At 50.4% G+C, this 18990-nt stretch overlaps 17 protein-coding genes across 17 annotated transcripts; 14 read left to right on the forward strand and 3 right to left on the reverse strand.

Annotated features, from left to right (window-relative positions):
* Nucleotides 1–7: 7 nt before the first annotated feature.
* Nucleotides 8–883, forward strand: NEDG_01058 (uncharacterized protein; the record flags this gene model as incomplete). The annotated part of the gene is made up of 1 exon (XM_067688476.1): nt 8–883. The coding sequence occupies one exon, from the start codon at nt 8–10 to the stop codon at nt 881–883; it is 876 nt and encodes a 291-aa protein (XP_067543664.1).
* Nucleotides 884–1170: 287 nt separating this feature from the next.
* Nucleotides 1171–1842, forward strand: NEDG_01059 (uncharacterized protein; the record flags this gene model as incomplete). Its single annotated transcript, XM_067688477.1, has 1 exon — nt 1171–1842. The coding sequence occupies one exon, from the start codon at nt 1171–1173 to the stop codon at nt 1840–1842; it is 672 nt and encodes a 223-aa protein (XP_067543665.1).
* A 20-nt stretch (nt 1843–1862) lies between these two features.
* Nucleotides 1863–2318, reverse strand: NEDG_01060 (S-phase kinase-associated protein 1; the record flags this gene model as incomplete). Its single annotated transcript, XM_067688478.1, has 1 exon — nt 1863–2318. One exon carries the CDS (start codon nt 2316–2318, stop codon nt 1863–1865), a length of 456 nt encoding a protein of 151 aa, XP_067543666.1.
* A 169-nt stretch (nt 2319–2487) lies between these two features.
* On the forward strand, nt 2488–2742 carry NEDG_01061 (uncharacterized protein; the record flags this gene model as incomplete). The annotated part of the gene is made up of 1 exon (XM_067688479.1): nt 2488–2742. The coding sequence occupies one exon, from the start codon at nt 2488–2490 to the stop codon at nt 2740–2742; it is 255 nt and encodes an 84-aa protein (XP_067543667.1).
* Nucleotides 2743–2910: 168 nt separating this feature from the next.
* NEDG_01062 (peptidyl-prolyl cis-trans isomerase B (cyclophilin B)) lies at nt 2911–3444 on the forward strand (the record flags this gene model as incomplete). Its single annotated transcript, XM_067688480.1, has 1 exon — nt 2911–3444. The coding sequence occupies one exon, from the start codon at nt 2911–2913 to the stop codon at nt 3442–3444; it is 534 nt and encodes a 177-aa protein (XP_067543668.1).
* Nucleotides 3445–3500: 56 nt separating this feature from the next.
* Nucleotides 3501–7070, forward strand: NEDG_01063 (myosin V; the record flags this gene model as incomplete). The annotated part of the gene is made up of 1 exon (XM_067688481.1): nt 3501–7070. The coding sequence occupies one exon, from the start codon at nt 3501–3503 to the stop codon at nt 7068–7070; it is 3570 nt and encodes a 1189-aa protein (XP_067543669.1).
* Nucleotides 7071–7129: 59 nt separating this feature from the next.
* Nucleotides 7130–7600, forward strand: NEDG_01064 (tRNA-specific adenosine deaminase 2; the record flags this gene model as incomplete). Its single annotated transcript, XM_067688482.1, has 1 exon — nt 7130–7600. One exon carries the CDS (start codon nt 7130–7132, stop codon nt 7598–7600), a length of 471 nt encoding a protein of 156 aa, XP_067543670.1.
* On the forward strand, nt 7597–8622 carry NEDG_01065 (lupus La protein; the record flags this gene model as incomplete). The annotated part of the gene is made up of 1 exon (XM_067688483.1): nt 7597–8622. One exon carries the CDS (start codon nt 7597–7599, stop codon nt 8620–8622), a length of 1026 nt encoding a protein of 341 aa, XP_067543671.1.
* A 34-nt stretch (nt 8623–8656) lies between these two features.
* On the forward strand, nt 8657–9214 carry NEDG_01066 (uncharacterized protein; the record flags this gene model as incomplete). Its single annotated transcript, XM_067688484.1, has 1 exon — nt 8657–9214. One exon carries the CDS (start codon nt 8657–8659, stop codon nt 9212–9214), a length of 558 nt encoding a protein of 185 aa, XP_067543672.1.
* Nucleotides 9215–9269: 55 nt separating this feature from the next.
* Nucleotides 9270–9992, forward strand: NEDG_01067 (uncharacterized protein; the record flags this gene model as incomplete). Its single annotated transcript, XM_067688485.1, has 1 exon — nt 9270–9992. One exon carries the CDS (start codon nt 9270–9272, stop codon nt 9990–9992), a length of 723 nt encoding a protein of 240 aa, XP_067543673.1.
* Nucleotides 9993–10063: 71 nt separating this feature from the next.
* NEDG_01068 (uncharacterized protein) lies at nt 10064–10582 on the forward strand (the record flags this gene model as incomplete). Its single annotated transcript, XM_067688486.1, has 1 exon — nt 10064–10582. One exon carries the CDS (start codon nt 10064–10066, stop codon nt 10580–10582), a length of 519 nt encoding a protein of 172 aa, XP_067543674.1.
* Nucleotides 10583–10611: 29 nt separating this feature from the next.
* NEDG_01069 (uncharacterized protein) lies at nt 10612–10932 on the forward strand (the record flags this gene model as incomplete). Its single annotated transcript, XM_067688487.1, has 1 exon — nt 10612–10932. One exon carries the CDS (start codon nt 10612–10614, stop codon nt 10930–10932), a length of 321 nt encoding a protein of 106 aa, XP_067543675.1.
* Nucleotides 10933–10956: 24 nt separating this feature from the next.
* NEDG_01070 (uncharacterized protein) lies at nt 10957–12129 on the forward strand (the record flags this gene model as incomplete). Its single annotated transcript, XM_067688488.1, has 1 exon — nt 10957–12129. One exon carries the CDS (start codon nt 10957–10959, stop codon nt 12127–12129), a length of 1173 nt encoding a protein of 390 aa, XP_067543676.1.
* A 276-nt stretch (nt 12130–12405) lies between these two features.
* On the reverse strand, nt 12406–13362 carry NEDG_01071 (uncharacterized protein; the record flags this gene model as incomplete). Its single annotated transcript, XM_067688489.1, has 1 exon — nt 12406–13362. One exon carries the CDS (start codon nt 13360–13362, stop codon nt 12406–12408), a length of 957 nt encoding a protein of 318 aa, XP_067543677.1.
* A 53-nt stretch (nt 13363–13415) lies between these two features.
* Nucleotides 13416–14330, forward strand: NEDG_01072 (serine/threonine-protein phosphatase 4 catalytic subunit; the record flags this gene model as incomplete). Its single annotated transcript, XM_067688490.1, has 1 exon — nt 13416–14330. The coding sequence occupies one exon, from the start codon at nt 13416–13418 to the stop codon at nt 14328–14330; it is 915 nt and encodes a 304-aa protein (XP_067543678.1).
* Nucleotides 14331–14408: 78 nt separating this feature from the next.
* NEDG_01073 (DNA helicase INO8) lies at nt 14409–17018 on the reverse strand (the record flags this gene model as incomplete). The annotated part of the gene is made up of 1 exon (XM_067688491.1): nt 14409–17018. The coding sequence occupies one exon, from the start codon at nt 17016–17018 to the stop codon at nt 14409–14411; it is 2610 nt and encodes an 869-aa protein (XP_067543679.1).
* Nucleotides 17019–17292: 274 nt separating this feature from the next.
* Nucleotides 17293–18924, forward strand: NEDG_01074 (uncharacterized protein; the record flags this gene model as incomplete). Its single annotated transcript, XM_067688492.1, has 1 exon — nt 17293–18924. The coding sequence occupies one exon, from the start codon at nt 17293–17295 to the stop codon at nt 18922–18924; it is 1632 nt and encodes a 543-aa protein (XP_067543680.1).
* Between the last annotated feature and the right edge of the window lie 66 nt (nt 18925–18990).

Consider the following 18990-nt stretch of genomic DNA (forward strand, 5'->3'; position numbering starts at 1 on the left):
CAAATATATGGAGGCTCTTTCTTTGAAACTTTCGGCTCTGAAGGAGTCGTTGCAGGAGTGCCGGGACAAGACAGAAAAGACAAAGACAGCCCTGGAGCAAACGTTGAAAGAAGTGAAAAAACTGAGTGCAGAAACTGGCGAGAAGCCCGGACCGATCACGCGAGCAGTTGAAAACGAACTTTCCAAAAGCATCTTGCTTCAGTTCACCCTAGGAGTTGACGAGCTAAAGCTTCCAGACAGAAACAAGTTCAAGTACAAAAGTAACTATGAAACCTTCAAAATCACATCAACAGTGATGGTAACAATTTTAACAGCATGCAATCTTCTTTTTATAGATAGCAAAATACTCGACACCATTCAGGTGCTGGCTCACATGTACATATACTCAACACTAACTATTCGAGAACACATTCTTATCAACAACGGGAGCAATATTAAGGGGTGGTGGCTGCTGCACCACTATGTATGCATTGTGCTCACAGGGATGATGCTAACCTGTCCAGAGGTGTCTTTCAAGCAAATTAGAACGCCAATTTTGAAGTTCATGTTCCTGCACTCGTGCTCCCAGGTGTTCCAATACCAATACCAGATGCGCAGACTCTACGTGCTGCGCGCTCTGAAGAAGGCGCATCCCCTGGAAACGACCAGTGACATATTAAGCGTCTCCCTTTCGGCCAATTTAGGCATTGTCGTTTTTTTCCTTATTTTCTTCCAGGTTATCCAGATGTACGTCTCCTACTACATCTACCACCTGCATTGCCTGAACAAGTGGAACCACTACCAGCCATTTATTGGGTCCATTCTTATCGGGGCCCTGGCCGTTGGCAACGTTTCAACCATACTCTACACCTGCATTCGGAAGCTAGAGAAAAAAAGAAGGTAGCTGAATGCTGCGATAAAAACCGCTAGCTTTGTCTGTTCGAGTATTTCGAGTATTTCGGGTATTTCGAACGTTTTGAGAGTTGTCGAACGTTTTGAGCGCTCGGGTGTTCGGGATCAGCTGGGATAGGCAGCACCAAATTGGCTTTGGATGGCACACCACGGGGCACAGGCGAGGGGAGGCAGATCCGCGGTCGCACCACAACAACACCCCTGTCCACCCGCCAAACTAAAAAGACGCCTTCCCGCCACCGCCAAAAACAGAATAAATGCAAATTGGCAGAGGTCATAATGGAGTGTAGCAAGGAAGAAAAGCTTCAATGGGAGGACAACTGTCCTCCATCCCCACAATCATTCTTAGACATTGAAGAGGTCCAGGCCCCAAAGAAAACCCGAAGACGGAAGAAGGGACTTCCAAAGTACGTCAAGTACAAAGAGCTGGTCGAGCGAGACCTAGCAAAGCTAACACCGAGACAGTTGCTGATGGTGCTCAGGCAGAAGGGCATAGAGACTGAAAGCATCCAGGCAATCGACGCAGAAACACAGCAACTCTTCCCAGGACTGCTGCCAACCAAAAGAAAGACCACTCCCCCATTTTCAATCCCGCTGAAAAAGCTTCCAACAGCCCGGGCAATACGAAGGCTAAAGGCTACGAGGAAGATTCTCCCCCCTCCTTTGCATACGAGTACAGCAATCAAACAAGGTTCAGTAGAGGTAGAGCCCCGCAAGCAGCCGATCGTGTTTGCAACGTATGAAGAGATGGTTGCAACGATGAAGAAAGAGATGGGCGTGCACACCTGCGCCCTTAGAAGCTCTCTGTCCTCGCTTCTCCAGAAAGCCAAGCTCTTAGCTGAAGCCCTTGAGGAGCACACACATCTAGATGCTACCCACGTCCTTGTAAGTATGTCGGCCCACTACTTTAACCTAACCAAGAGCAGAGCTGGGTGCTGCACGACAAAATAGTGAATAAACTGTATTTATTACTAGCTGATCCATTCGTACTCCTTTTGGATGGCAGTCTCCTCTTCTTTTGGGTGGATGTCGTTTGGGATTGCCAAATACTTCTTTATCTCATCGGTGGTCTTTTCTTTGAGGGAGTCTGCAATCACCTTGCAACATATCTCCAGGAGCAGAGGCGTGTGAAGGTAGTTGGCTGCTGATGTCACCCGAAACAAAAGAACGTTGTCCATTTCTACAAACTCTCTGTCAAAATCATTGAGCATTACGTCAAACGCGTCGTAGTCTTCTGAGACCTCTGGGTCGCTCGAATGGTTCTCTAAAAACACAAGAATCTTTCTGAAAACATCGGAGTCAACAAGTAGGTGGACGCCCTCGCTGGGAATAGACGCCTCCTCTGAGAGATGTCTCAAAAAAACGCTCTGTCTGAACAGCTCCGGGGCCAAATGGAACTTTGTGCCGTCCTTTGTCACTACGTCCATCTCAAAAATTCTCGGTGCTGTTTTAAAATGAAAGTGAAACACTCTAATACGAAGAAATCTTCTGCCCAGCATGAACAAAAGACAAGCACTGTACTCCACTTTTAGCTCCGAGGGGACTGCAACAGCCCAGGTTATTTTTGGAGATAAAATTCTATTTCTGGACTTTCCAATGGCCTCCTCCCTCGATGATCTCATGCGGCGATCTATTTTGGTGGTTGCCTCAGCGATTTCCCCATCGTTCTCGTGCGTGGGAGAGTCGGAAATTGAGCTGAGCGAGTACCAGGACTTCCTCTTTTATCTGGAAGACTATGCAGGCAGAAAGGTGCCCCTCCGAGGGTGCCACAACCAGTTTTCCACCATTCTTAGATTCTTTTCCAACCGGATTGTGCTCTATATCTACCTCAGCAGTGGCCACACAGACTAAATCCACCCACAGGGCTCAAGATGCGATGGCAGATTGCCGGACCAAAGTCTTCCCTGGCCCGAGCCCAAGCCATGGCGACGTGCACCGATCATTGCCAAACCACGCCAAACCACGCCAAAATCACGCCAAGCCCAATACTTAAGTTTTTAATTTTTTATCCTAGCAATAATGAACACAAGCAAAGATGGAAATGCTCTCCCAGTAGTATACCTGATGGTCAAATTTGGCCAGAAAGGCGAGCCAAAGAAAATCACCATTCGCCTAAGAAGTGACGTTGTCCCAAAAACCGCTGAAAACTTCAGATCTCTCTGTGTGGGAGACAACGCCAAAAAGTACTCCTACAAGGGATGCAAGTTCCACCGAGTTATCAAAGACTTCATGATCCAGGGCGGAGACTTCACCCGAGGAGATGGAACAGGCGGTGCCAGCATTTACGGCGAAAAGTTCCAAGATGAAAACTTCACTCTTAAGCACACCAAGCCAGGGATGCTCTCAATGGCTAACGCAGGAAGAAATACCAACGGCTCCCAGTTCTTCATCACCACCCAGGTAACTAGCTGGCTCGACGGCAAGCACGTGGTCTTTGGAGAGGTTATTGGAGGAATGGATGTAGTCAGAGAGATCGAGTCCACGCCCGTAACCAGCTCAGCCAACGCACCACTGTCGCCCGTTATTATTGTTGACTGCGGAATGGACAACTAGGAATAAAACCAGTGTTTCACACGCTTCCAATAAATGAAAATTGGATTTCTTTCTGCATGGACAAAAAGCGAGGGGAGGTGAGTGATTTGGCCTCCGTTGGCAAGTTTTCAGAGGACGAGGTGGTAGAGATAGTGCAGGCGCGATACGAAGAGGGGCGAATCTATACGTTTGCAGGCCCCGCGCTTGTCTCTCTCAATCCGCAGCGAGAGCTGGGGATCTACACCAAAGAGCACGCCGCCCGGGCACAAACGGCCAGAGAGTATCCGCACATCTATACCATTGCAGAGAGGGCGTGGCAGGGGGTGAAGAAAAACAGGGACCAAACAATTATTCTTAGCGGAGAGTCCGGGTCGGGGAAAACAGTGAACGCCAGCCACATCCTTGAGTATCTCACCAGGTGCGCGGAGGACCGAGGGGTCAGCCAGAAGCTGATGCATGCTGGGCCAGCTTTGGAGGTTTTTGGCAACGCGTGGACGTGCAACAATGAAAACTCGTCCCGATTTGGCAAGTACGTTGAGATCTTTTATCAGGGGGAGGAAATGGCCAGGGCGCGGATAACAGCCTTTCTTCTGGAGAAGGGCCGGGCGCCTCTGCGGCATGAAAACTTCCACGTGATAAAGATGCTCCAAATGCTCCAGGGGGCTGCCGGGCAGACGCCTGCATTCCGGAAGATGCATTCTCTTCTATGCTGCTTTTACGAGCTCGGGGTTGGGAGGGCGCAGGTGGTGCTGCTATTCCAGGCCCTGCTAGCGGTGATGCGCCTGGTTGAGGTCAAGATCGAGGGGGGCGAGGAGGGGGCATCGGTGTCTTCTGTTGACGGGGCGGCAGAGCTGTTGGGAGTATCGCCGCAAACGATTGAACACCTTATTCTCACCAAGGAAATGACAGTTGGAAGAGAGAAAATCCAAAAAAAGCGGACGGCATGCGAAGCCCAAACAATCAAAGACACGCTTATCCGGGTGATCTACGAGAGAGTGTTTACCCAGGCAGTTGAAGCTATTAACGCCGGGTTAAACACGCCAGACAGAGCAGAGGACCTAATGAGCTACCTGAGCGATCCCGAGCTGGAGGAGTTTATGAAAGATATATCCAGGCCGCCCATTTCAGCCACACAGGTGGTATCAGGTTCGGGAGATAGGCTAGCGGCGGAGCAAAAGACGCGAGGGTGGGTTAAGATAGGAGTGCTGGACATATACGGGTTTGAAGTGATGGAGGAGAACGGGCTGGACCAGCTCTGCATTAACTACGCGAACGAAAAGATCCAGGAAGAGTACGTGAAAAGGGTCATTCTGGAAAACAGAGAGGCATTCAAAAAGGAGGGCATAGAGCTTGAAAAGCTCGCACATCTTTCGCAGGCCGTGTCCCTGTTTGAAGGGTCCCTTGGGCTTGTCAAGCTTCTTGACGAGGAGTCCTTTCTTCCGGGCGGCACCGCTAAGAACTGGCTACAGAAGCTTTCGCTTGTGGGCGCAGTCAAAACAAGGGAGACCACCTTGGAAATTGAGCACTATGCTGGCAGGGTAGAGTACTCGGCCGCTGGGATCATTCAGAAGAACCGGAACAGGTACGCTGACGTTTACAGCGTGCTCAATACCAGCGCGCTCGGTCTGCTACACACCCCAGACAGTCACAAGGGGCAAATGACCCGAACGGGGATCATTGGCGAGTTTCAGCAGAGCCTGCACGCACTTCTTGGTGAAATCAACCAGCACGCCCTCCACTATGTTCGCTGCATCAACCCGCAGCAGCTAGGAGCCTTTTCCCGCACAGGTGTCCAGAAGCAGCTAAGGTTTTCAGGGGTCTTTGAAACAATCAAGATATATATGCTAGGTTTCTTTGTGAAAATGACCAAGGAGGAGTTTATGGCCGAGTATGACACAGACCCCCACGATACTGAAGCGCAGACAGGCACTACCTACGTCTTTCTTACCGAAAAAGTCTACCACGAGATGGAGCGGCAAAAACAAGAAAAGCAGCACAGTGCAGCGTGCATAAAGAAGCTGCTTATGACCCAGGCCCTGAAAGCCGTGGTTGGCAGTCTCGCACAGAAGAAGCAGGCGCAGGAACAGCTGCGGTCAGAGAAAGAGGCGCTGGAGAGGGTCAGGGCAGAAAAAGAGGCGCTGGAGGAGGCCGGGCAGGTACCTGAAAAAAGAGATGCTGAGACAAAAGAACCATCAGCAGCCGTTTCGGCCCAAACAATACCCTTACAACCCCAAACACCCCGAACACCCCCAGCAACCTCGCCCTATACCACCAGCCCAAGCCTTGACCCACAGGGCTCAGATGAGTCCTCCGGAAGCATTCGGCCATTTAGAGCACAAAAAACGCCCCGGAAAGAAGAGTGTGGCGGATGCACCGCCCTTGAAAGCAAGTACACCTTCCAAATTGCCCACATTGCTGAGTGTACCAAGGAAATAGCCCTGCTAAGAGCCCAGCTGGAACAGTCCCAGAAAGTAATTGAAGAGAAAGACCTTCTGGTAACAGAGCTGAGCCATAAGATAGAGGTTATGCTGTACGAGCTATCCAGCGGCGAGTACCACAAACTAACAACCAACCCCCAGAATACGCTGGACGGCAAGCCAATGGCCCATAGTTTGCAGCAGGTGCAGGTAGAGCACGAAGTGTTCAAGAAAATATGCCGGATCTTTACCCAGAACATCTCACCAACCCACGCAACCTACTACCGGTCGGTCACCTGCGCCTTTGCTCTTTTTAGGACAGCAGCTGCCTGCAAGGGCGGCATGTCAGGTAACATAAAAATTGCAACCAAAGCCTTTGAGTCCTCGGCCCTAGCTGCCCTGGTGGTGAACAAAGCCTCAGCCGCTCTTTCCGTTGGCTTCTTCCTCTCCAACGCCATTTTTCTGGCCCGCATCTACCCGGGGCCTCTAACCTCCGATATGCTCCAAGGCGTGTTCAACGAGGGGTGCAAGGCGATTGCTGCAGAGGTGGCCGCTTTGGGGGCCGAGTTTCTTTTCAAGCCGGCGTCCCCAGAGTCCAGCAACATTCTGGCCAGGCTGCTCAACCGCCCATCCATCGACTCGGTCACCCAGCACCTAAAAAGCGTCCACTCCGTGCTCCAGGGCCACCATTTGCCACTCGCTGCAGTGTCCTCGGTCTTTGAGCATGTGGCCCGGGTTATTGATGCCACCGGGTTTGAGTACATCATCCAAAGAAAGGGGAAGTTCACGCCCAAACACCACACCCAGCTAGATAGAAGCCTAAGCACGCTTACTTCTTTGTTGTTTGACCTGGGAGTTGAAAACCCGTTTTCAAAGTTTACCTTCCTCAGGGCCTTCACCCAGTTTGTCTCCATGCAAAAAGAAGGGGGCGTGGCCGGCCCGGTATCTCTGCAGCTAGGCATTCTGACCTCTTCACAGACCCTTGCAGTCATAAACACGCTATCTTCAGATGCCAGGGGGGAACAGCTAAACAAGCTTGAATCGGCACTCAAAGGTGTAGGCCCCCCAGAAAGAATACGGCTGCCACTATCGTTTTTCACCATCCCGCTCGATGCCCCCAATGACGACCCTGCCAAGCTACACTCGGCCCTGGTTGTGTCTCCAGAGTACACCCAGCTGGTAGAGCTGTTCAGAGAGTACTGCATCTCTGCTAATTGGCTCAATGCCTGAGCTCGGGGCAATAAAGATTTCAACTAACACGGTTAAGTGGGCGGCACAAAAAAATCTGCATGGACATAGCTCTGGCAGAGGCAGAGAAAGCTTTTAAAAAGGAAGAAGTGCCCATAGGCTGTGCGCTGTTCCACCGAGGCGTCTGCATCGATAAAGCACACAATCTCACCAACGCAGACAAAGACCCTCTCTCCCACGCCGAAATGCTTTGTTTTCAGAGACTTGGGAAAGAGTATCGCCCCTCAGAGGTTGAGGTGGTTGTTACCTGTGAGCCGTGCATCATGTGCATGTCTCTGCTTCTAAAGCTCGGGATAAAGAAGCTTACCTACGGGTGCAAAAACCCAAGGTTTGGGGGCCTAACGGTGTTCAACACGCTCAAAGCTATTCAGCACGCCCCCTTTGAAATCACCCAGGAGCGCCCCGAAGAAGGCATTGAGCTGCTCCAACGGTTTTACACCTTGGAGAACACACGGGCACCCCCCGAAAAAAGAAAGCTTAAATCGACCCGGGAGGCAAAAATTTTAAAATGACCCCGCAAGAGAAAGAAGCCATTTGCAAGAGAGTCGAGTTCTACTTCAGCGACGCAAACATAGTCAGAGACGCCTTTCTAAAGAATCTTCTTGAGGTAAATGACGGCTGGGCACCTCTTTCCGTGATTAACAAGTTCAATCGAATGAAGACGTTCAACAAAACCCCAGCAGAGCTAGAAGAGGCGCTGGGTGCCAGCCAAGTGCTTGAGGTAGACAGTGGCCGCATTAGAAGAAAGGCGCCCGTTCCAGAAAACCACAACGCCCTGGAGAGAACCCTTCTTATCAAGAACCTTCCTCTTTACATGACCATGGAGGACGTTGAGGAGTATTTCAGCCAGTACAGCGACAAGATTGCCCTAATCCGAATGCGAAGGGACGACAAAAAAGTATTTAGAGGCTCGATCTTTTTGGAGCTTATCTCCGAGGCAGACCTTCCCCTGTTCATGGGTCTATCACTCAAAGCAGAGCACACCAAAGCCACCGCAAACCCTGAAACCACCGAGAACACCGAGAACGCCGCAAACACCGAAACCACTGAAAACCCCGAAAACGTCGCAAACACCGAAACCACCGAAACCACTGAGAACACTCAGAAGAGACAAAAGGTTCTTCAGGAGGTCAATTTAGAGATATACAATGCCAAAGACTACTTCGAGGATAAAAAGAAGAATAGAGAGTTTGCCAAGGAGGAGAAAAGATCTGTTGCCAGACAGCAAATCGTTGACTCCTTCAAAAACAAGATTTTCACCTTTACTCTAACCCCCAAGGAAGGCACCGAGCCAACAGCAGAGGAGGTAGCCGAAGTGAAAATTTCAGACATCAAAGAGGCTGTGCCAAACACAGCCTTCGTAGACATTCCAAACAAGCATATCAGAATGAAGGCCGAGAATGACTCACTGCCCACGGTTGAGGTTAAAGATTTCGTTATTGTGTTTACCAAACTCAGCGATGACGAGGTTGACACCTACTGCAAGGGTCTTTCCCTAGACAGTAACAAAAGGGTTTCAAGACCTCGGAAATAAAGATTCTAATTCTTTGTTTTAATAAAAACAGAACATGGAGAGAGTTAGGAAGATTTCAGAGACATACCCAGTTTTTAAGCAAATAGAGCAGAAGAGCTCGGGACAGGTCAAGGCAGAGCACGTCTTTATAGGCGCCTCTCTTATCGTGTTCCTTGCCCTATTTTCTCGGTGCATGGCGCCAGCCCTGACCAACGCAGTTGCCCTGCTTCTGGTTGTTGGCCCTGCTACATCGCTTATTGTTGGGAAAAGTTTACCAGAGCTTGGCACTGTTAAGCACATCATCTCGTACATGCTTACCTTTGTCCTGTTCACCTGCGTTGACTCGGTTGTGCCATTCATGCACCGCAAGATTCCATTTTACTACCACGGAAAGCTTCTTTTCTTCTACTATCTTTCAGTGAGAAAGTCCCAGTTCACCGACTACCTTAACACCAGCTTGTACGTTCACATCTATGATATGATCAAACTAGTCAACTCATCTGCCTCGCCCAAAGACCAGATTAAGGCGGCACAGACTGCCGCAGCTGAGAAGGTTAAAGAGATTTCTGAAACGGCCAAGGATGTTGCCGCAGCCCCAGAGAAGGAAGAATAAACGGTTTTTCTAATTGGTCTATTGTGAAGCATTTATTGGGGGTGGCCCGGTCCACATGCGAGACAGGACTCTGTCGTATACAGAGGCGGTAAATGAAGCAGCCGCGAAGAGGGCGGCTAGAAAAATCACGCTGTCGGCTCGGCTAAAGGCGTACACCTGCTCCAACGCCCATATTGACGCCAGCAGCGAGGATGCTACCCTTCTTTCCCTGGTTGTCCGCCTGGGCATGAACTACCTGGAGACCAGGGTCTGTGCCTACCAGCAGAGCATCAAGTGCATGGAGTGCTGCAGGGACGTCTACATCTGCGGAATGAACTGCAAGCTCTGTGGGAAGTGGGTGTGCACGGCGTGCGCCGTCTTTGCGGAGGGCGTGGACATCTGCCAGGAGTGTTGCCACTGTCTCTCCGAAAAGCCTGCCAACGACATAGACACATGCAGCGCCGAGCTTCTTGAGGCGCACAGGGCCCTGAATCGGTGTGTGCAGAGGCCTTCCAGGGAGTCAATTGGGCAGCTGGCGCAAATGGCCGAGAGTCTTGAGAACAACACCGATACCCAGGCATCACAGATAATCAGAAAAAACCTCTGCTCCAAGATCAAGGTTGCTGTTTGTAAGTGGTACGTGTTTCAGGCCCAGAAAGAGAGATACCACCTGCTTTTGGAGCAGCTGGACTATCTCATTCGGTTCAAAACTGAAAACCCCGAACACCAGGCGCTGATCGACGAGTCTATTTCCGAGCTTTTGCAGGAGGTTGCTGAAAATAGCCAATCAGCTGAGTAGTGCTGCAACACCAGTCTGAGCAGCGCTCCAAGCACCCGAGCACAAATAGGTGCGAGGATCAATAAATAAACATGAAGACGCTACTCCTAGGATGTCTCCCGGTGCCGGGGAAGTACAGGCAATACATTGAGTACCTGAAAACGCTCCAAAGCACAGGACGGGTCTACGAAAAGAGCGTAGTTGACAATCTGGTGGAAAGACTTATCGAAATAGCCAACGACAATCTGTGCATAAAAGAGGCCTGTGCTCGAAAGTCCATTCCAGCAACACCATCGTTTGTGTCTGCTGCCCTGGAAACCGCCCTGGACCAGCCCATTGAAAGAGGCGTTTCTGAAATGTGGGTAGATGTTGGCCGCCCAGAACACTCCCCCAAGCTTTTCTCTTTGCCCGAGCCGAGCGCCCCCCTCCTCTCTTCTCCTGCAAGGGGGGAGGAGAGCTTGCAGGCCAGCCCAGACGAGCTGCGCGCTGAGTCCCCTGAAAAGCAGCTGCTTAGAATCAGGGAAGAGCTCTCCGAGCTCAATGCATACGCCCTATCCGTGCTGCTGCTGATCGGGGAAATAGAGGGGGTTTTAGGGGGTTTGGGGGTTTAGGGGTTTTAAGGGTACTGGAGTAGTTTCGAATGAAAACATTTTCGAAGCGTGCATCTACGCCTACAGCAGGCACGCCGGCAAAGAAGCCTTCAGGGCTGATGGGGCATTTGGAAATAAAAGAGACGGACTACCTCCGAGGCCACCCAACTACAGAAGGTATGTGTGCGCCCGCGAAGAAAGCACAGACCGTCCTAAACTTTGGGCAGAGGATGTTCACCACCTGCCACGTCTGCGGCACCGTCTATAGCGCTGCGGAGAAAGAAGATGGGCAACTGCACCAAAAGCTCCACCGCCGCTACCTCGAGGAAAGAAGCAACAGAAGCAACCAATCAGAGGAGGAAGGCATATAAAAAGACGGGGCGTCTTCATATACCATGGAAGACGCAAACACCATTATTAAATGGCTCACACACAACGAAATAGACAACATGGAGGCGTACACAGGCGTTTTAAAGAACAGGTCGATTCCATGCTGCTCCCAGGTTGAGATATGGTCGCTTGCTTTTACCAAGTCGTGGTTTAAGCGCACCCACCGGCCACTTCGCTCATTTTACAACACGTTTCTTACGTGCACAGACAGTTTCCCGTGCACAGAGTGCTTTAACCACCGGGCCGATGAAGAACGCAAGAAGACAGCTCTAGAAACGTCTTCAGAGGCAACGCCTGCCTCGGGAGCCGCCACCCCCAGCTCGGCATCAACCCCGGCCCCGCCAACGCCCGAAGAAGCCCCACAGCGCCCCGAAAAAGACTCCCCGGGAGAGAACGGGAAAGAAAGCAAGAACTGTCTCTTCAGCGACAAAGAGATCGGCGGGATCATAAATAACCTGGACAAGGCGTTCCAAGAAAAGGAAGAGATTCCAAAAACCGACGAGGAGAGGCTGTATCTTGTCCACATGGTTATGCACGCGCTCAGCACAACTCCAGACTACCAGATGCTCATGGAAGATGGCAATGTAGACCCCAAAGGCATGCAAAAGATCTTCTGTGCTCTAGCAGTGGCCTTTACCTACCTCGTACGGATCGAAATACAGCCCGTGTACAAGCTTCTCTTTTTTCTCTGCTCAAACATCAACGGCTTCTTCTTTACGCCAGAGGGCCAGAGTGTCAGCAAGAAAGAGTTTACCACTTTCCTTGTTTTTGTGCAAAACACCACCGCTATCAGCCGAAACAAGTTTATTTACCTGATTGACATTTTGTCCTCACTTAACCAGCCCACCCTGGCCAAGTTCATCAAAAACATCATTGCTGGGAAAGTTACAGTCTCAGCACTCAAAGAAGAGCTCTTCAGGGAGTACTCAGTGCCCAGCACCAAGGAGATAGACCACTTCAAGAAGCATAACCCAACCAGCATTCCGCGCATCTTTACTCCAGAGATCGTTTTTCTTCATGGCAAGGTCCAGAAAGACAACACAGCTACTCTAATGGAGGAAAACGCCATGCTAAAGGGCAATATTCAAACGCTACTCTCAGACCTCAAATACTTCAGCACATCCGGGCTCATCAAAGACCTGAAAAACCAGATTGAATCACAAAAAGAAGACAGATAGCAGCAAATTGCATCTCTGCACTAACCCGAAAGCCCGAAGGCCCGAAAGCCCGAACAATAAAAATCTGCTTTTATGATACCCCGCACGGTACCCCCCCATACGGCACCAGGCTTTATTTCTTCTAATCAAACAAGGTTCGCACGTCTTAGTCTAACGCCTCCAAATCTAAACCGCCCGCCTATGCATACCTGACTTGTTTCTAGCCACCAACCCAACCCGAACACAACACAAACCTTTATAATATTTATTTCTTTACGGTACTAGAAAGTATCTGGCTTATAGAAGAGCTCTTTTAACAGCAGACCTTTCACCCTCAGTGAGATCGAGGAAAACGCGGGGGGAAAGAATCAAGTTGCCTCTTTTGTATCCCCGCGATCTATCTGGAAGACCTTCCCCTTCAATAAGACCTCCTTTGAGATTGGCTCCAAGGTGTTTCGGGGCAATGGATATTTTGTTGCCCAGAACCCCACCTATGGTTTTAACCGTTTCTCTGAGCGCATCCTTTAGCCCAAGGTCAAACTCGTAGATGAGATCGCATCCAGATCGCTTAAACAGGGGGTGGGGCTTCTCGTCCAAAACAACCACAAAGTCGGTGGACCTGCCATCGGCAAGCTCGTCGCCTGCGTTCGGGAAAGTTATCTTTGTTCCTTTTTTATACCCCCGCTGAATATTAACAACTAGCGTCTTTTTTACCATTTCCCCGGTTCTTAGCCTCTTGGAAAGCTTCAGCGTCTTGTCTGCGCCGTTGCAGATCTCCTCAAGCGTAATCCCCAGGTGGTACTCCTGGATTGGGTTGGGCCCGGCAGGGGCTCGACTATGTTTTGAGCGAGCTCCAAAGTTGGAGCCTCCAAACAGTCCCTCGAAGAGGGGCTCGCCCTGGTCAAAGAACCTGTGGCCGCCACCCCCGCCAAAGGCCTTGCCAAAGTCCTGGAACGTTTCGTCTCCGCTGAACATGTCTGAAAAACCAAAGGAGCTGGGATCAACTCCTGGCGGGGCTGTTGTGCCTGTTTTGTCATAGAAATCCTTTTTCTTTGGATCAGAAAGTATTTCGTATGCATTGCTAACATCTTTAAACATTTCCTGCATTTTTTGTTTCTCTCCCTCGGGCTTGTTTGTGTGCATGTCTGGGTGGTACATTCGAGCCAGCAGCCTGTACGCTTTCTTGATCTCTGACTCTGAGGCCGTCTTGGTGAGCCCGAGTGTTTTATATAAATCGACCTTTGGCTGTTTCATTGCCAAAATAATTAATTTTTCTCTTTATGTTTCGCCTCTTCTAGAAAATTCTTATGCCAATCAGCGGTACGCCTGAACCTCCCCTTTTCTGCCCCCTCTTCGTGGAGAGATTGACGCGCGGAGACGTTCCGCTGCACGAAATCTTAGAGATAGCCCTTGAAGCGTGTGAGGTCTTTGCCGAGGAGCCCTCGCTTCTCAGGCTGTCCTCTGGTCTTATGGTGGTTGGGGATGTGCACGGACAGTTCTTTGACTTGCTAAACATTGTGGGGACCAAGCCCAGCCAGAAGTACCTCTTCCTGGGCGACTACGTTGATAGGGGCGCCAACTCCCTTGAGGTAATTCTTCTGCTGCTCCACACCAAAATAAGGCATCGGGACCGGGTGTGGATGATACGGGGGAATCACGAGTCTTACCGCCTTTCTTTTGCGTACGGGTTTTATGAGGAGTGCATGCGCATGCACAGTACTCCAGCCGGGTGGTCGGCTCTGTGCGAGGTGTTTGAGTACCTCCCACTGGCCGGGGTGATTGATGGAAAGATCTTTGCAGTTCATGGAGGCATTGGCCCTGAAACTGCCCTGAAAAACATTGCTGAAGTTGACAGGGTGGGAGACGTTCCCCTGGTTGGCACCATCTCAGAGCTTCTCTGGAGCGACCCAGATACGGCGGTCCAGGAGTACGAAAAAAACAGCCGAGGTGCAGGGTACCTGTTTGGGGAAGCACAGGTTGACGCGTTCCTGCGAGAGGCTGGCCTGGAAAAGATCATTCGCTCGCACCAGCTGGTGGATAGCGGGTACAAGGAAGACTTTGAAGGCCGGGTTATAACGATATGGAGCGCACCGAACTATTGCTACCGGTGCATGAACAAAGCAGCCATTGCCGAGGTTACTGCCCAGGGGATAGAGTACTTTGAGGTTGCCAAAGCCACTGAGCAGCGAGGCAAAACAAAAGCTCCCATCTACTTCATATAGCAGGCCGCAGCCAGCAGAGGAAGGTGAATAAAGCCAAAACAGGTCGTTTGATGTAGTGGCGTTTTTATTACCTGGGAGCTAGTCGTGTGTTTTGATAACCATTCTCTGGATTTCTCCCTTAACACCCGCTCTTTCCATAATCCGCTCTTCAATCGTTCCCGCAGTGATGAGGCGATACACAGTTACCTGTTTTGTCTGTCCAAGTCGGTGGGCTCGATCCATGGCTTGCTGGTCAGCGGTTGGATTCCAGTCGCTATCATAGAAGATAACGGTGTCTGCAGCAGTCAAGTTGATGCCCAAGCCGCCGGCGCGCGTGCTCAGCAGGAAAATAAACCTGTCGGTGTTCGACTGCCAGTCTTTAACCAGGTCTTTCCTGTTTGAAATCTTGCTACTTCCATCCAAGCGTAGATAAGAGTAGTTCCGAACTGTCAGGTATTCTTCGAACAAATCAATCATTTTGGTCATTTGAAAATACATCAGGACCCGGTGCCCCTCCTCCTTCAGCTTGGGCAGGAGCGTGTCCAACACTGCTAGCTTCCCACTGTCGCTAACGAAGCGCTCCATTGACGGAACATAGATTTGTACCTGGGGCATTGCTGATGGCAGAGACACCATAGGTGAGATCTTGGGTTCTGGGACCACGGCTGGAGATACAGTCACCTGCTTGGGCGGAAGACACTTTGGGACAATCACTGCCTCCAGGCAGCGAATAAGCGACTCGTCTAAGCCGCTGCAGACTTTGAGGCGCTTGGCCGGGTTGCTGCTTGGCGATAGGTCTATCCAAGGCAGCTCAGTATCTCGCGAGATTAAAAACTTGTCTGTAACGGCACTGCGCTTGAAAAAAGCGAGATTGCTGAGGGCCCTGGGAACATAGACCTCGCTTGGCGGCTGCGACCACCCTGCGCTAACCTCTCGCTTCTCAAACAGGTCTGGATGGTTGCAGACTTTCCGAAACTGCATCACAATGTTCATGAGACCCTCGATGCCCTCAATGTCCTCTGGGAGCGTGTTGTCCAGAAATGAGGCCATTGGGGCACGCATGCGTATTCCCTCGTAAAGCCTTTTCTGCTTCGGAGATAGCTCGCAAATAACGGTTTTTTCTATTTTCTGTCCTAGCTCGTCAGCAACGTCTTTTTTCTCCCGGCGGAGCATAAACGGCTGGAGGACCATCCGGAGCCGTGCTGCCTCTGTAATGCTGTCCCCGTCCTCAATCTTGAACCACTCTGAGAACTCCCCATGCGAGTCGAACAGTGTTGGCATAATAAAGTGCAGCAGGGCCCAAAGCTCGTGGAGAGTGTTTTGGATGGGGGTTCCGGTAAGCAGCAGCCTGCTCCGCGTCTTAAACGAGAGAAGGGTCTTCCACCGCGTGCTGGCACTGCTTTTGATCGCCTGGGCCTCATCTAGCACCATATACTGCCACTTAATCTTGTTAAAGTATTTCTCATCTGTAACTGCCAGCTGGTACGACGTGATCACGATGTGGAACGGGGAGTCTTCTTTTTGGAGCTTTCTCTGCTGCCAGCTCTTTCGGTAGGCTTTCCTGTCGTTTACCGTGCCCCAGTATGGTATAATCTTAAACGAGGGCACAAACTTGGCAAACTCCTGCTCCCAGTTATGCAGTGTTGATGCCGGGGTAATTACCAGGAAGGGCCCCCACATGCCCTCGTTGGCTGCAAGATGTGCAAGAAAAGAGATCGCCTGAACCGTCTTCCCAAGACCCATCTCGTCTGCAAGCATCCCGTTGATGCCCTGGTCATAGAGACTCACCAGCCACTCCAGCCCTCGCTTTTGGTAGTCTTTCAACGTGCAGTTAAGAATTGAGGGAATCTTCACCCCCTCTGAAATCGGCAGAATCGAGTTGTTGTAGACTTGCTGGTCAGGTTTTTCGGGCTTTTCGAGCTTTTCGAGCTTTTCGAGCTTTGCGGGTTTTTCGAGCTTTTCGGGCTTTTTATGGCCGTCAAACTCTTTGAGGGCCTGTTTGTGCTTTTCGGCCGCCTCCAGGGCAATTTGGGCATGGTCGTCCATATCTCCGTCTTGTTTCTTCCCTAGAATAAAGTGGGAAAAGAGCTCTGTTTGGGTAATCAGGAAGTTTAGCTTCTTGGCCTGTCTTTCCTCTTCTTTCTCCTCCTCCTCCTTCTTGCGCCGCTCGTAATCCTCTTTCTCCTCCTTTTTCCTCTTCTCTCGGTGGGTGCGCTCCGCCCTTCTAAAGAAAAGCTGCAGCTCCTTAGTGATCCGCTTTCCTTTCAGCACCGGGTTGGTCTTGGAGGTTTTGGTAAGGGCCCGTTTTAGCTCTCTCTGGCAAACTGTGCTTATTTTCTTGTGCTGGGAAAGCTTGGTGGCCGCCAGGGCGGTTAGGACCTTAAATGCCTTGGAAACTGATCTTTTGCAGATCTCTTCGTAAATTTTTTTTGTCTCCTCCTCTATCGATACATCATTTTTTGTTGTTTGCTCCAGAGCTATACTCTCAAGTATTCCCTCTACATTGCTTATCTGGACATAGTTGGTCATTGTGGGGTGGGGGAGATTGTTCGGGTTGAATCCAAGAACGGCTAAGGTTCTTCTTGAGGTTTCGTACCCTTCGTTGATCTTTTTCTCCAACCGTATCATTCTTTCCGTTTTTAGCTGTTTATGGAGAGAGAGCTGATACTGCACAATGGTTTCAGTGTTTTCGTTCTCTGGTGCACTCATACGAAACAAATTAATAAAATTATTTAAGCTGGCCTAAAGAGGCTGCTCCGCGGCCTCATACCTCGGCTCTTGGACAACTTACTGGTTTGGGATGATTTGGTGTAGGTCGGCTTGGTTTGGCTTGGGTGTGTTTGGGAGTGGTTCTTGCTCAATGGCTAAAAGATAGGCTGCCAAGAATAAATCTGAAAGATGGCATGTGTCATGATGCCATATTTGAAAGAGAGAATGATCTGTTCTCTCTATATAAACGCCCGCCGAGTGAGCTATCTCTAAAATGAAGACCAAACCTGCAAATTCTACCCGAAGTGAGCTTAAGTGGCTGCTTTTCGCTCTACTAGCGGCGGCTCTGTCCCGAGCAGCTAGCGATGCAGAACACGACTTTTTACTAGACTCCCCGCACACAGAGGAAACCATTGCTTTTTTTAAGAAAACCAACAACCATCTAGATAGCACAGTTAAAAAAAATGTCAGATGTGTGTTGAAAGCCCAATGGACAACTGTGTCTTTCAACTTTAGCAACTTTGATCTTGAAGACATTCCCGAAAAGTTTGTTAACGGCATGAAGATAAATGCCATGAAGCTTTATGGAGATGAAAAGAACACAACAGCTTCTATGGTTATGCTAGAAAAACTTTTGCAAGCCTTTGAAAACCTTTACGTTTCACAACTATACATCACCGACTTCTATTTCGGGAACTCTCCAGCCCTGGGCCCGCCAGGTAAGGTGGTCAAGTTTGAAATAGCTCTGCTGTCACTCAAAAACACGGCAGATCTGTTTATCAAGTGGCTGTTTGAGGTTTCTGATTTAAGCAGTTGCAAGCTCAACATAGAGATAGGCTGCTCCCCCGAAGTAAAGACTTTGGACGCTCTGGACAGCCTTGTCGTTCGAGAGCTCAAGTTTCTGAAGCTGTATAAGCTTTTGGCGCTAGAAACCCTGAACTGCAAGGCGCTTCGAGAAAACACGGTTACCTATGGCCTAATCGTCGCCAACCCCCCAAAAGATATCGAAGTGGCACCTTTAGTGGTGCAGGGCATGGCCAACAAACACTGGGAAGTCCTAAGAGTCCCCTTATGGCTGTGGAAAAAGGTTGCCCTGGCTGCCAGTAACACTTTTCTGGCGACCATGCTATACATTGACATAGCCCAAGAGGACAACTTTGAGTATGCGACAAACACCTGGCCCGCGCCCTTAGCCACCGGCGCGCCAATAGCCGCCCTGTTTCTCATGATCCACACGGCCCGAACTAACTCCTTTACCCTCGGCATAGCCCAAGGGCTTGATCTGCTCAACTACATATCTAAAAGCTTTCGGATGCTCGCCAGTATACGCATTGAGATGAAAGTTACTCCAGAATTTAAAGAGTACCTGAAAAAAACCAGGTTTTACATCAGCAGCATCCCCTCGGTGGTGATCCTTACAATTGCCCATACCCCGTGCAAGCTCTGCACGCACGCGGCTAAGCCTTCTATGATATGCATCGACCTGGACGTCTATCCCACCTGGAAAGCCAGTGGGCTGGAAAAAACCTGGAACCCTTCAGCTCTGGACGGAGTAGACGCGCTGCCCCCGAACGTCCAGGCACTCCTCACCCCCAAAGAGGGAAGAATCCTTGAGTCGATGTGCGCCGTGTGCATGTACACGCTTGGTGACAGCACAGACAGCGAACAAAACAGCGAAGACGACAAACCCGAACAGTTCTGTCTTGTTGATAAGGAACAGCATGTGGTGTGCAATAGATGCCTGGAACAGCTGCAAGGCAAGTTCTGCCCCATTTGCAGAGCTCCTATCTCCCTAGAGGCAATTAGATATTTCATAACCAGGTCAGAAAGCGGCGCAGTCGCGATCTCCAACCACGCCCCCGATGGAACAATTGTTGTTCTCCCCCGAACAGACCCTGAGAAGTAACCCAAACCCCGAACACCCCGAAAACCCTGAACACCCCGAAAGCCCCGAACACCCCGAAAACCCCAT

The sequence above is a fragment of the Nematocida displodere genome (genome assembly GCF_001642395.1).
Source record: "Nematocida displodere strain JUm2807 chromosome Unknown 3, whole genome shotgun sequence".
Lineage (NCBI taxonomy): Eukaryota > Fungi > Microsporidia > Nematocida > Nematocida displodere.